At 46.1% G+C, this 15,762-nt stretch overlaps 1 protein-coding gene across 1 annotated transcript; it reads left to right on the top strand.

The window, feature by feature from the left end:
• The first annotated feature begins 262 nt into the window (after nt 1-262).
• On the top strand, nt 263-11,281 carry LOC140901015 (keratin, type II cytoskeletal cochleal-like). Its single transcript, XM_073319149.1, has 9 exons — nt 263-727; nt 1,702-1,910; nt 3,988-4,048; nt 5,681-5,776; nt 6,037-6,201; nt 7,293-7,418; nt 8,305-8,525; nt 9,582-9,616; nt 11,055-11,281. Exons 1-9 carry the CDS (start codon nt 263-265, stop codon nt 11,279-11,281), a joined length of 1,605 nt encoding a protein of 534 aa, XP_073175250.1.
• Nucleotides 11,282-15,762: the final 4,481 nt, after the last annotated feature.

The following is a 15,762-nucleotide window of genomic DNA, read 5'->3' on the forward strand; positions in this document are numbered from 1 at the left end:
GTTAGCTTATGAGTTTATAGGTTGCGAGGATATTATGTTCCAGGTCAGCCCAGTGATTAGCGGGTTGGGAAAGATGGGCCACTGCCAGGCATACCAAACTGATTCATTCAGCCAAATGATCTGAGATCTTCTGTGACCAAGCCCAGCTCTTCAAACAGATAAAAAGGGGGAACACTCCAGACCCGAGCACAGAGCACAGAAGGATCTCTCTCCTCCTTTGCATCTCATCCCAACAGCTCCTCACGCCTTGCGATTGGAAGCCATGGCTCAGAAAACCGTCAGCATTAGGTCAGGTGGAGCCACTAGGAATTTTAGTGCCTCCTCTGCCGTTATCCCAGGTAGCCGAACCAGCTTCAGCTCCATTTCTGTTTCCCGGGGAGGTAGCGGAGGTCTGGGACGGGTCAGTGCTGGTGGTTTCGGCAGCAGGAGCTTCCATGGTCTAGGTGGAAGCAACAGAATTTCCGTTAGCGGAGGCTATCACGCTGTTAGATCTGGATATGGTTATGGATTAGGTTACGGTGGGGCTGGGTATAGGATTGGTGGAGCTGAATATGGGTTCGGTGGTGGATTCGCACCCGGAGCTGGTGGCATCCATGAAGTCACTGTCAACCAGAACCTCCTGGCGCCCCTCAACCTGGAGATCGACCCCACCATCCAGAAGGTGCGGAAGGAGGAGAAGGAGCAGATCAAGACCCTCAACAATAAATTTGCCTCCTTCATCGACAAGGTAAGGCATGATCAGCTTCATCCATGAAGCCTATCCCTGGCATGCATGCCACTGGCTAGTCAAGATGTGTTAAATGTTCTATGATTCATATTGTTCTCCATTATGAGTGACAAAATCTTCACAGTCAGTTCATATCTGGGTTTTCACTCTGCACCCTGGTCAGATCCAGGGCGTTAGTTCCATCTGCTACAATGATACAGTCCAGCCACGAAATATGGATTTCAATCCTTCATCATCCCGTCTCTCAGAGTTCTGTAACATTTGCATATGAAGTGCAAGATTCCTGATGTTTTTTACTCGCACAATTAGCTGGGGAAAATACTTTTGTTCTTGAAAACAGACAAGTTAAAATAGCGTTACCCTCTTTGTGAAAGTAGGCAAGGAGATTTTGTGCCATGGCTGGTCAATTTCCATTATGCATTTGCATGAGCAGCTCTCTGAGCCTGTTTTCTTGCCAAAAAAAAAAATAGATTGTCTAACAATTTGCATAAGAGTATTGGTTGAACATGAAGTTTAAAACAAATTGTAGTGCCTCTCTTTTAAGTCCCACCTCAAATAACATCTGTTTATCACTTATTAAGCACCCAACAATGTGAATAAGATGTAAAGGAAGATATGGTCTCAGTCCCAAGAGCTTAAAATGTAAAATGTTTGCTGATGCTACAGTGTTGTTGTCGCTGTGTCGGTCCCAGGATATTACCTCACCCACCTTGTCTCTCTGCTGGCACCAGAATATACACGCGTTTATCTAGACAGATGGAAGCAATTGACTATTAGCCCCCGTTTTTCTGACTTGTGTGGTTGTGTATTAGATGTACATGCCCATTTAAAGCCATAATGCACGTAAGACAAAGTCCCGGACCAGAAGACCTTCACATCTAGTTCATAAGAAGTGCGGCTGAGGTGTTGTCTTTTTCCTGGTAAGTTGATGAGGCTACTTCAAATGCTTCAGTATTTTGTCTGATGGGATTTAGGTCCGGTTCCTGGAGCAGCAGAATAAGGTGCTGGAGACCAAATGGTGCCTGTTGCAGGAGCAAAAAACCACGAAAAGTAATATTGAACCCATGTTTGAGGCTTACATCAATAACTTGAGGAGGCAACTAGAAGCTCTTGGAGGTGAAAGGCTTCAGCTGGATGGAGAGCTGAAGAACATGCAGAACACAGTAGAAGATTTCAGGATCAGGTAAGCAAAACTGGAAGGAATTCTATTCTGCTACGCAATGCTCTGCTATTGTACTCAAATTCTTATGCCATACCCATCGGTGTAGTACTGGAAAACGAAGGCCAGGTCTGCACTACAAACTTACATCGGCATCAGTACGTCATTCAGGGGCGTGAAAATCCATCCCTGAGCGATGTAGTTATACCGACCTAATCCCCGGTGTGGACAGCGCTATGTCAACAGGAGAGCTTCTCCCGTCCACACAGCTACCACCTCTTGCAGAGGTGGATTATCCATGCAGACGGGAGAAGCCCGACACACCTGCCCTGGAGCAGCTACACTGCTGCAGTGCTGTACATGAAGACAAGCCAAGAGGAAATAAAATGACACAATGTGCAGAACTGCGTATTCATGCACCCTGACTGTTATACCCTCAGCAGGTCAGTGGCAAAACTCTCACCGATTTCAATGGGGCAGGGTTTTTCCCCTGACTTTCAGAAGTCCCCAAAATTCCAGTTTAGGGACCCAATGCAGAAAAGCACTTAAGAACATGCTTGAAGTTAAGCTCTCTTTCTGAATCATGATGCTTTTCTGAATCAGGGACTGAGAGCGTGTTGTTATGAAGTCTGCTGGGGTCAATGCAGGAATTCCTGTGTGAAATTCTATGGTTTGTGTGACTCAGAAAGTTTAACTTAATCATCACCATGATCCCTTCAAGCCTTGAAATCTATGACTCTCGGGATCTGTTTCCAGGGATGGACCGCACAGCCCCAAGGGTTCACTCTGGCCTCAAGCACGCTCAGTGCTTCTGCTGAACCCAGCTGCCCTCATGCCCCCCGTATCGGCAGGCACGGGTTGTCTCTGAGGAAAGCACGTGCATAAGTGCTCTGCTGAACAGGGATGAATTGGAGCCGCTGTCCTGAAATTATCCCCCAGAATCTCTAATTGGCTAATGGGAAAAGCCTGTGGCTTGTTTCATGGCTGTACATGGAGGCGGGGAGTTGAAAGGAGCATGGGAGATGCTTGCTCTCCTTGTCGATTTTATTTTAGTGGGTTTTGGGGGGGGCGTTGTTCCGTTGACTTTTTAAACAAATTTGTCCCACAACAAGAAATACATACTCAGTTTGGCTTTTACAGAAATAGGCACACGCTGAATGAATTTTCCCTCTGTAGCAGCTAAGATACATACAAACCTATGCAGGCTGCCACTTTGTTCCATCATAACGCCTCTAATGGCTGTTGTATTCCCGAGGCGGAGGTGTCTGAAATCTTTCCTTCCATGAAGAGTCAGGCCGGCCTGACTTGTTTTATTAGCTGCACAAAATCTCTCTTTAAATTGTAGCCCTTAATCTCCCCCTCAATGAATTAATTTATGATGGGCTGGGCAGCAGTCTGTGTTTAGTGTTAGCCTTTATACTCCCGCAAGTGCTCAGTGGTATCGCTATGTACTACCAAGCAGGAGAGTCAAATCCTGGACTCAGACTCTGGATTCTTCATGTACCAGAAACAAGCACTGGGCCAGAGTCTGCCCTCAGACCCCCTGCATTTGCGGCTCCACTGAAGTCAACAGGACGAAAGGCATCAGTGCAGAATCCAGCCCCTACTGACTAACGCAGGTGTGGCACGGATGAGCTCAACCAGGTCTCCTCCCACCCCTTCCAGCCTGAGAAAAGTTACAGGGATTACAAGACTTCTTTCATGCAGGATGGAAAATTAGAGGAGGATAAAACATGCCTTTAATGAAGGCTTGTAGGTTCTCTGATGACATCCTTCCATTGTCTGGCCCCGGGGTACCGTATTTGTAACTAGACTGGTCACATATGCCTGCCACAATACAGGCAGAAGATACACAACATCATCCTGCTGCTCCTTCTGATGTCCAAGGAGGCCTGTGCCCAGCTGGTAAATGGTCTATCAGAACAGGCTCTGTCAATTTCCTTGATAGCCACTGTAAATATCTTGGCCATTAGTAGCAACAGCCCAGGGTATGCAAGGAAAACCACATGGCAAGGGCTCGGAGAGTGCAGGTAATGGCTACTAAACAGTTATACTTACACCAGCCGTAACAAGGCTCCTGTCTACCCTTCTTCCTGCCCAGGTACGAAGATGAGATCAGCAAGCGCACGGCTGCAGAGAATGAGTTTGTGGTGCTCAAGAAGGCAAGTGATCCCGATAAAAAAGGAACAGGGGACTTAATTTTTTAAAAAAGAATTGTTTGTATTTGTTTTACACTTTCAAGCCTGAGAGATCAAAGGGCGCAGCTCTCCCCCCAATCCTCGCTGGAACCCTTCTTGTAGGTAGAGCTGGCGGACCGGTCTGCCTCTCCTTCTGCCATCCAGCCAGGATAATGATGGGCCTCTGGATCAGCCAGCAGCACCTGAACTTCCTCTCCTAGGGCCTGGCCCAAAGCCCAGGGGACCAGCTCCCAAGGGACACTGAGTCAGCCCCAGCTGTTAACCTCTACCCTGGCTGTTCTGCCACTTCTCAGGTTGACACTACTCTCATCTCTCCATGCATATTTAGAGCATTTACCCACTCCCATCCAGCCTGCCATGCGCTCCCCATCTTACACAGCCCCTGCCCAGCAATAGCTAGAAGTTAGCCCAGGAGCTGGGAGACCCAGCTTCAATTCCCTGCTCTGTTGCTTGGGTAAGTCCCCTAGGCCCAAATGTGCAAAAGGAGTAAGGTGTCTTAGGACCAGTTTGGGGACGACAAAACTCCCACCGAGCCCCGTAGGTGCCGAAACTCACTCTGCACCGAAACGTTTGCCGTGAAAGTTAACAGATGTTCACTCCCGCTGGCCGCCTATCTCCCGCCTAAGACCCAGAGCAATTCACAGTTCATTACCAAATAGCTGGGAAGGGAGACCTCCCTCCTAGCTTTTAGCCCACTGGTTAAGGGATGTGGGAGATCCCCAGTTCAGGTCCTCTCTCATCTGAGGGGGAGAAGTGATTTGAAGAGGGAACTGCTGCCTCTGAGGTGAGTGCCATAACCACTGAGTTACAGGATATTCTGACCTAGGACTCCCTTACTCTCTCCTGGTGAAGCTCTTGCACACTGGATTAAATAATTAGAGTCATGGGAGCAGGGCAACTGGCTCCTGGGGCACTCACCTCCCAGGTGAGTCCTCTACCCAGCAGGCTAGAGTCATCTACCTTGCAATTTATACCTGTGCTGGGGGAGAGGGGGGCAGATGGGATGTGGCGTGTACGTACTCTAAGAGCCGCCTAAAGTAGGATGCAGTGTAAATACACCTTCAAAGAGTCAGCCGGGGCAGAGTCATCTGAGCACCACAATGGCTAACTCCTTTTGTGCCTTCAGGCCTTAGTGGCTCTGTGCCTCAATTTTCCAGCTGTGAAATGGGTATAGTGCTTCCCCATCTCATAGGGACACTGTGAGGATAACTCCATTCAAAGACTGCGAGGTGCTCCGTAACCTTGGTAACGGTGGCCATGTAAGTCCCTTAGGTCCTGAACAATCCAGGGGGCAATAGACAAAGGTGTGTAAGGAAGTTCAGTGCCCAGTGCCCATGGGATTTGGGTGTCTAACGCCCTCAGATTGCTTTGGAAATTCCATTCAATAGCTACAGGGATGATCATGGGGGAAAGAGACTGTTTAGAGCCACTCTACATTTTGTCCACCGAAAGCTTTTTCATCCAAAAACCACAGAGATCAGATAGCCCATACATCTGGGTTGTTCTCCGGCAGCTTGTGTTTGGCCATGCTGGCCCTCATAGGGGAACACAGCTGTGCAGTGTTTGGCTAGACAGTCTCTGTTCCTATGTTTTCAGGATGTGGACATTGCCTACATGAACAAGGTGGAGCTGGAGGCTAAAGTGGATGCCCTAACTGACGAGATCAACTTCCTGAGAGCTCTCTATGAAGCAGTAAGGACCATTCTAATTTTCCCAAGTCTCCTGGGGCAAACCTAATGCCATTTTTCACCCCACCCACCCCAGAAGCCAACTTTACATCAGAGAGAATCAAACCACTCAGAGATACATGCTCATAGCCATGCATGGAGTTTACAGGGCTGTGGTTCCCTTTATGTTGGTGTTTTACCATGCAACGTTTCTGTGAAGAAGGCTCAAAACAGGAGAGGAGGAGAGATCCAGATCCCAAAATGTCATTTTTCTTTGATTTCCAGGAATTAGCTCATTTGCAGTCACAAATCTCAGACACGTCTGTCGTCCTTTCAATGGACAACAGCCGAAATCTGAACCTGGACGGCATCATCGCAGAGGTCAAAGCTCAGTACGAGGATATTGCTAACAGGAGCCGAACTGAGGCGGAGTCTTGGTACCAAACCAAGGTGAGTGGCACTGGAGTTCTGAGAGTTTGAACTAGGATATTCATCACTAGGTTTGGTGGAGAGAAGTTCGTCAAACCAGTTTTCTGTGGAAAAGTGTCGTTCCAACCAAAGCGAAAATTTCCGCAGAATTGTTATCGATCCAGACAACATTTTAAAAAAAGAATTGGAGGGGAAAGTTTCAACATTATCAGAACATGTTTTGCTTTTGAAATGACTTGTTGTTTCAAATTTATTTCATTTTATTTCTTTAAAAATAATTTTAAAAGGGGTCAAAATGGAAACAAAACATTGAATTCATCGAAGCTGAACCGAAACACAATTTGCGGGGAGGGGGGAGAATTTCAGTTTATGAAAATTTTTGAAATTTTGACTCTTTGCCCCAATTCAGGACAATTTTGTTGTGGTTGTTTTTTATCTCAAAAGTTTTTGCAGGATGGAAAAGTACGCCCCAAGAACAGACCTAGAGTTTCACATGGGGTTGTACACATGAAGGCTATCCCATACTGCCTTTCATACCGTCACCGTTATACTGATATTTTCAGTATGCTAACTTGATCAGAGCTAGAGCAGGTATGTCTACCTGAGCTGGAAACTACACCCCCAGTGTAGATACACCCTTAGAAATGCATTTCACCTCCTTGCCATATGGACCTTGAATTTCTTACTGAGGCAGGGGAACAGTGAAATGCGTTATAGTTTCTAAGCAAGACTGAATTTTAGGATATGTCTACATTTGGGTCTGGGTTGTGATTCCCAGCTCATGTAGACATACTAACCCACCTCGAACCTGTTGGTCCATATTCGGGGCAGCTAGCCCGTGCCACCGTTGCCACTGCCCATGTGATCACAACTACACTCCTATTTTTAGCACACCAGCTCAAGGAGAGCTAGCGCAAGTATGTCTATGCAAGATGGGAATCACACCCCTAGCTCTAAGCATCAATGTAGCTACCCACAAAGGAAGAGGTGGAAGAAATCAGTTCCCTTTAATAGTTTCCCGTGGCTCACTGTGATCCCCTATGTTGCCCATTTCACCCTCCTCTCCATGTCTGACTGTGTCACCTCTATCCCACCCCTCCCTTCTATCACAGTATGAGGAGCTACAGCTGACCGCTGGCAAACATGGGGTCGACCTGCACAACACCAAGATCGAGCTCTCTGAGATGAACCGCATGATTCAGAGGCTCCACTCTGAAATTGACAATGTGAAGAAGCAGGCAAGTTACATGCTGGGACGTGGGCGAAGGGGAAGGAGGGATCTCAGAATTTCAGGACTGGAAACCCCCTAGGAATTCAGGACTGCCTTAGCAGCAGCTCCATGCTACCAAAAGTATGAGAGGCAATGGCTGGAGCATGCTGTACTCCAGCAATAACGGGCAGTGTGGAGAGATGGGTTCAAATCCTGGTTCTGCCACTGGCCTGCGGATGACCTTGGGCAAGTCACGTCACCTTTCTGCTTCACTTTCCCCTTCTGTAAAACGGAGATAACTACACTGAGCTCCTGTTGTAAAGAACTTTGAGAACTACTGAGAAAAAGCACAATATAAGAGGTAGGGATTATTATGATGATGGTGCCGAGAGGGCTGAATAAGTTACACAGCCCTGAGGTTGTTTTAGGGGGCAGGGGCTGGAGGGGGTGTCAAGCTTAGAGATCTAGGGAGTGCAGAGGTGGCTTAAAGGCACCAAATGGAGATCTGGGCCAATCTCTATAACCCTGAGTTTCATATTGAGTCAAGAAATACATACAGACTCCCCCCCGACTTACACAATCGTTCCGTTCTGGAAAGCCTTGCATGACTCAAATTTTGCATAAGTCGGAAACATATACCCGTACATTGTGCAAAAATTTACGCAACTCGAAAATCCTATTTCTGGCTTATAGAACTTTTTCCGTAAGTGCAAATTTGTGTAAGACAGGTCTTGCGTAACCCGGGGAGTGTCTGTACACACAGTTCAGTGATACGGGCCACAAGCTTGCAACCTTTCTGCTAGCATCCTTGCCACCCCTGATTGGTCCTACTGAAATGCTCAGTCTAGTAGATTGCAAATGCACATGCGCTCCCAATGGGATTCATTCATCATACTCATTTCCTGCCTTCGCAGTGTGCCAATCTGCAGACAGCCATTGCCGATGCTGAGCAGCGCGGCGAACTAGCCCTTAAAGATGCCCAGGCAAAACTAGCTGAGCTGGAGGAAGCCCTGCAGAAGGCCAAGGCAGACATGGCGCGCCAGCTGCGGGAGTACCAGGAGCTGATGAACGTCAAGCTGGCGCTGGATATCGAGATCGCCACCTACAGGAAGCTGCTGGAAGGAGAGGAGAGCAGGTGGGTGGGCTATACATTAGAGCTGGCTGAAAAAAATACCTTAAAACAGTTCTGGACAAAAAATGGCTTCTCGGTTTAAATTGTTGCAAAAAAAAAAAAAAATCAGTTTTTGTCAAAAAAAACCCCAAAGTCCAAAAATTTCAATTGCCGAAAAGGAAATATTTTCACATTCCCACTGAAAACTCCAAAAATATTCAGCCAGGGGGAGGGGTTGAGGGGAGGAAGATTGATCTGGGGGTGAAGTAAGCGAAAGCTTGAAGAGTTTCAAAGACATTTTTTAATAAAATGGGAAAAGGGTTCGTTTTAGTTGAATTTTGTGCAGGGAAAAAGAAATACACAGAAATTGGAGTTATTAAGGCCTGTGAATATGGGACACAATTCGATGCTCAGAGGATGAAATTGAATCCAGATCAGATGGCCAAAAATATTACATGTGCACCACTTAAGAGACTCAGGGTATGTCTACACAGCAACTAGGCACCTGTGGCTGGCCCATGCCAGTTGACTCAGGCTCATGGGGCTCGGGCTGTGGGACTGTTTTGTTGCTGTGTAGACATCTGGGTTCAGGCTGAAGCCCGGGCTTTAGGACCCTGCGAGGTGGGAGGCAATGAAACAGCCCCGCAGCCCAAGCCCCGTGAACCCAAGTCAGCTGGCCTGGGCTGGCCACAAGTTTTTCTTTGCTATGTAGACGTACCCTTAGGTGTTACATAGGTCTTTTGCACTGGCCTTCTGCCCAGTGGTGAATTTCAGGGACAGATCTTCCACTGATGTAAACGTTGGTATCACTCCACTGACATTGACAGGGCTAGGCTAGTGTAAATCAGCTGAGGTTCGGGTCCTAAAACTGTATTTCAAATTTCAAACATAGAACGTATTGATCTTCCTACAAGTTAATGGGTATTGTTTCAATTTCGCATCTGAACTTCACCAAGGAAGACTGGTCTTACTGTAGTGCTAAATGTTTTAGCCTTCTAAATTACTCAGTACCACAATCCTGGGCGGCAAATTGCTTATAACAATCATAACAACACCTTCCTTTTTTTCCCCCTCTAACAGGCTAGCTGGAGAAGGTGTTGGTGCAGTGAACATCTGTAAGTATTCTGGCTCCCAAATGCTAGATGCTCAATGAGATGACAACTCAAAGAGAGTCATTATTCCTAGGAAGAGCTAGGGTTTGCTGATACTGCAGAGCAACTGAAATACAAAGGGATAGCGATCAATTGTTCTCCATGTCCACTGAAAGTAGGACAAGAATTAACGGGCTTAATTTACAGCAAGAGAGATTGAGGTTAGACATTAGGAAAAACTTTCTGATTATAAGGGTAGTTAAGCTCTGGAATAGCTTTCCAAGGGAGGATGTGGAACCCCCGTCATTGGAAGTTTTGAAGAACAAGTTGGACAAACCCCTGTCAGGGATGGTCTGGGGTTTCTTTGGTCCTGCCTCAGCGCGGGGGGCTGGACTTGATAACCTCTCGAGGTCCCTTCCCGCCCTACATTTTTATGATGCTATATGAGGCTGCAATAAATTATGGTAGTAGATATCAGAGGGGTAACCGTGTTAGAATTCACAAAAACAAATTGTTTTTGTGAATTCGTTGTTTTTGTGTATACCCCTCTGATACTTAGTACCATGCAAGGTAGCAGATATGTAATGCATTTGGGGTTTTGAAGCTCTGTATGGCACAGTTGAGACAGCAGTACCCCGAATATTTCTCTTAGGTCAGATCTTGAACATGAGAACGTCTCATCATGTATTTGGGATGCAAATCACCCTTGTGAAAAGGGGCAAGCACAAGGCATGTGAACCTCCTAAATCCCACAAAAGTGGCGCAGAGTCTCTGTGTGTCGGAGTCTGAACAATAGTGATTTCCACCCTTGGGCCTACGGAAGGCAGTGAGAATACTCGTGTGAGAAAGGGCTATTGTCAGTGGAATGGAATGCAAGGGTCTTGCCCCGAGAGCACCTTTTGTGACCAGAAAGACATCAACAAACCAACAAGAATCCAGAATTAAACCCAAGGTCTGGAGGGTAAAGATTGAAAGACCTAAATGGGTCCTATTCTGCTCTCAGTGACAGCGGGAGTAACGCCATTGAGGTTGGCAAAGTCATAAAATCAGTATAAATGGGAAGAATTGGGGCCGTACTACATAGTTTGGCCCAATAAATGATAAGGAGAAAAAGCATATGGGTCCATCTCTGAGAGACAGGTACTTGTAGACCAGGAAAGGAGAAGGGTTAAATTAAATGAGCAAAGGGGAAACTTTAAGGGAAGCCAAAATTAGGCAGCCTGATTTCAATGGGATTTAGTAACCTGCCCCCTGCAGGGGAAGAATAGAAACTCTGCATGAGTATTAGGCAACTGCATGGTGATGAAATATACTAGACAGCAGGAGGATCTCCAAGGGACCTGGTGGAAACCGTTTGAATCTCCAGGTTCAGCCATTTGAAACAAAAGGTTTGCCTTTCCTTCTGTGACTGGCAGGCTGCTGCTCCGTGCCATCTAAACCTCTGCTTTCTTCCGCTTCACAGCTGTGGTCAGCTCGGCCGGTGGAAGCAGCTATGGCGCTGGGGGTGGGCTGGGCCTGGGGGTCGGGCTGGGAAATGCGGCTGGACTCGGCTACGGCATTGGAGGAAGCAGCTTCAGCGCCAGCAGCGGGAGAGGTCTGATGGGAGGATTCGGAGCTGGACGGGGAAGCAGCTCCAGCATGAAGATCGTCTCGAAAACCACCTCGACCAAAAAGAGCATCCGCAGCTAAAGCACCAACCAAGCCCGCAATTCACCCCAGCCTGAAGAGAAGAAATATGACACGGCCTCCTTGTGGCAGCACAGCCCAAACCATCTCCAAGGCACAGGCTTGCAGGGGAGGAAAAGCTCCCAGTAAATACCATTTAAAAGCTGCATGAATCACCTTCCCATTAGGTGAGGCATTTATTGGCTTAAGGAAGACAAGCCTTTTCTCCACCCCGCTTAACTCGCAGGCGTAGCGCATCAAACCCCAGCCGGCGCCTTAACGGCTTCATGCGAATCCTGAATGAATAATTGGCCCTGCTGGTTAACGAGTTCCGGGGTGGCAGAACTTGGCTCATCGAAATTAACAGATTTTGATCTTCTCGCTGCTCTTGCTTGGATCAGTGTAAATCCGGAGTAACGCCAAATCCAGATTTACACCAGCGTAACCGAGAGCTGAAGCTGGCCCTATGCATGGCTACATGTAAATGTTTTTTCTCTAAATAAACATCAGGCTTGCCTAGTGAGTCATGTTCCCATCTTTGTGTTCCACATTAGTCAACTAACAGAGGCCTCTCTCTCCCCCTAGTGCTTGGGAGGTGCAATATCTCTCACCAGCGGGTTTGGCGAACAGGTGTGTTACATCCAATAAGAGGCGGCCTTAATATTTCTGAATTCATCTTGGTCCTACCATATCCCCTTTCTCTCTGGGGTATTTTTCTCACACTACCTGCGTCATATAATATAGTCTTCGTTGCCACTGGTTCGTCTTCTATACTAGACTACCGCTTGCTTAATAGTCAGTGGATTCGCTACTCAGACCCTCGTAACTCACGCCTATATCCAATGGGGCATTAGCACCCACATAGCCACAGGTTTCTAGATCCTGTGCAAACCTTACAATTGAACCAAGCTCCTCTCTGTCAGCCAGGAGAGCACGAACATGAAGTAGAGATAACACAAGATCTATGGCTTATATGTGCACAGTAACAAATACACAGAAACGAAAGGGTGAACATTATGCTTTGGTGACCGTTACGAGCCGTATCACATGTAAAAAATGTCTGTATCTCATTGCCTGTGTTCTTCGCTTGTGTTTTTATCTGGGGGAGCCGAGGGGGCGGGGAGGTTCCGAGCTTTTATGTACCACGATCCCCATTACCACAGTTCCTATTACTTTATGCTTGTGTTGAAGTATCCTGATTTCATGAAACTTCTTCAGTAAACTGCAATCAACCTATCTGTCTGCAATGTGGCCTTATGGTCTGTTATGCAATTTACTCAAAAGCCTAACTTTATAACACGTTTTATAAGACTGGCCCTATGCACAGATGGAATTATTCATTACTTCCCATATTTTCCTCCTAGTTATTGCAGTCTGAGAGACAGAGTTAAGTCGAAGGTAGCATTTAAAATATTTGGTGGGAATTTTCCCTCTCTGCATATGCTGCCTTGTCTACTTCTCAATTCAAGGCCACACAGCTGTTTGCTTTTTTCTTTTCGATTTTTTTTTAACGTGCCATTAAATTCACATTGAGCACTTTTAGTGATGATCATCTTTGCTCCCTGGCTGTGTTCAGCTTCATGAATGTTCTGATCTGCATAAGAGTTAATTACCCAGAAGGACTCCTTCAATAGTTTGCCTTCTAGCAGAAGAGGAAGGGGTCCTGCAGGAGTCCCTAAAATCCCAGCTGCAACAATGAAGGTCCTGATTCTGATCTCACATTAGTTTTACACCAGTCTATCTCCATTGACTTCAACAGAGTTATTCCTGAGGCAAATCAGTGTCATGTATCAGTGTCACTCCACTGACTTTCATGGAGTCACTCTTGGTTCACATACGTGTAAATGGGCTATGACTTCACTGGAGTTACTCCTGATTTACATTAGTGAGTTCAGTAGCAGGACTCGCTACCTGTACACAAATGCGAAACGTGGGTTGTGTGGTTAACACAGAGAGCAAAATCAAACGATGTTACAGTGTGGTCTGGGGACTATGGTGTGACAACACGATCCCTGCCTTGATATAAATGTCTATGTAGATGGTCCCTATTTGGGTTCACTCATTTGTGAAAGAGAGGAAATGAGAGCACACAAGAAAAATGGAAGGAAGCAGGAGCAATGTGGGGAAATGACAAATAAGAAAGAAATAGGGATGAAGCGAGAGAAAACAGTTGCAGAACCCCCAGCCCTCCCAGCCGCCCAGCCCCTGACTGGGGAAAAAGGGGGGGAATGAAAATATTGGGGGCCCATTTTAAACACTGTATAAGTGAGACAAAAGAAGCCTGATCTCTTGTTCCTATGTCCCACATGGACTGATCTGAAAATAATTAATTAGAGCTGAGCAGAGGATGGAAATTCCATTTCAGGGAGAATTTCGAGATTTCAAAATTTGTCTTTGATTCAATTAGGAATGAAACTGGAACATTTCTAAATTTGCCACTAAAGCAAAATTGTGGGGGAAAACCCTGGATCAATCAAAAGGTTTCCGCCTTTTAATTTTATATCATAATACAGAGTGCAAAAAGTTTTAAATTTCAAAATGCGAAAGTCACTTAAAAACTAAAAAATCAAAACATGTCCCTTTGTAAATGTCAAAATGGAACATTTCAATATTGTCTCCAGAGCCCAGGATCTGGAATATTTTATCACTTTGGAGAGATTCAATCTAGTTTCCAAACTTTACCACTGAACAGAGCAAATCGGAAAACCTCCCAACATTGGGAAAACATGTCTCTAGATCTGACCCCTAAATCCCAGCTCTATAGCTTGTGTTGAGAGGTAAAGTCCACATAACATTTTCCTCTTTAAGGCTCAAATCCGGAGATCTGTACTCTGTGTCAGCCTGTGCTTTATCACTGCATGGGTACACCATGTGGAACAAGGAGGCTTCCACACCACCCATCGCACAGCTTCCAGACACAGCTCCTGTACCTGAGCACAGGGACTGCTCCCTGCTAACGCCCCCATAAGGGGTAGGCAAGGGGAGAACGGAGGTGGGACCAAATTTCTGTCCCTATCCTCACTAGCCAATGGAGCTTCAGGCCAAGATGGGCAAACTCATGCTGACGGGTGGCATCCTAGCGTGCCATCATGATGCCAAGTCTGCTAAGAACAGAGCTCACAAGTTTGTGTTGGTTCAGCAGACTTGAACAAGGCTGGTTCACACAAGCTGATTAGCCTGAGCTCTTTCCATGTCTACAGTTATAAACCTGAAAAAGAAAGAAAGAAAGAAAGAAAGAAAGAAAGAAAGAAAGAAAGAAAGAAAGAAAGAAAGAAAGTTAATTTCATGTCTTTAGTTTTACAGCAGATGCCAACAGACTAATACGTGTCTCAGATGTTTCTCAGTATCTTGGGTCCAAACCTGAGAGATGCTGAGCTCTCACGATTCCTGTTGGGCTAAATCACCAGAGATGTTAATCACATGTACCTCCCATTCAACCTCAGCCAGCAAAGGTGCTGAGTAGGAAGGTGTGGAACAGTTCCCTAGTTTGTGCACGTCAGTTTCAGGAGTCAAAACTGTGACCCTGCCTGCCAATAATTGAGACCTCCTGTGAATGTCAGAAGAATCAGGCCAGGGTTGAACCAGCAGCTGCAGATACATAAAAGCCTGAGACTTCCATGGCCAGATCCTCAGCAGGTGTGAATCACTGAAGTCAATGGAGATTTTTCACCTGCTGATAATCCAGCACAGTCGATACTGAAACAAAGACCCAACACAAAAAGATCTGTCCATTTTACTTGTGAAGACTTGACCAAACTTTCTTGTTCTCTCACGCTCTTAAATTCAGATCTCAGTGCAGACAAGCCATCCCAAGCACAAGGATGATTCAACATTAATGTTACAAAGGTTTGTTTAAAGAAATCCATGAGAAAGCAAATTATGGACCCAATTCTCCTCTCACACACCCCAGGTTTACCCTGGTGTATTCCCTCTGGGCCTGAATTTGCTCTCTTATACTAATGTAAACGGTGAACAGCTCCACAGATTCCAAGGGAGTTACAGCTGTATAAAACCAGCGCAAAGGAGAGGACAATCGGGCCTACTGGTGGAGTTACACCAGATTTACTCTCATCTAATTGAGATCAGAATCGGACCATATGATCAAATCACCAGAGTGTTCCCAAGCCTGTGCGGGCAACTTAATAAACAAGATACTTTTTTTCCCACAAGACAATTACTCCTTTCCTAATTCGCTGTATGCTAAGCCCATCAAAAGATGGTTTTTGCTTCTCTTTAATCCCTATTATAAAAAAAGGGAGTTTTACAAGCACACTTTTTATAGAGCTGGGATTCCCTGCAATGAAACTAGACCGTCTCCTATAACTTATGATAGGTGTGTTTAAGTATAGCTCAAGTTGCTGCTCAGCAAAATGTGCAGTGGGGCTAACACCCCAAGCTCATAAACCTCATCATTATCCAGCCAAGGCCTGTTCTCCTAACAGATAAAAAGGTGAAAGCATCAGTTCTGATTTCAGAGGGATCCACGCTTGGCTACTTTTCACTCT

The sequence above is a fragment of the Lepidochelys kempii genome, chromosome 20 (genome assembly GCF_965140265.1).
Source record: "Lepidochelys kempii isolate rLepKem1 chromosome 20, rLepKem1.hap2, whole genome shotgun sequence".
Classification (NCBI taxonomy): domain Eukaryota; kingdom Metazoa; phylum Chordata; order Testudines; family Cheloniidae; genus Lepidochelys; species Lepidochelys kempii.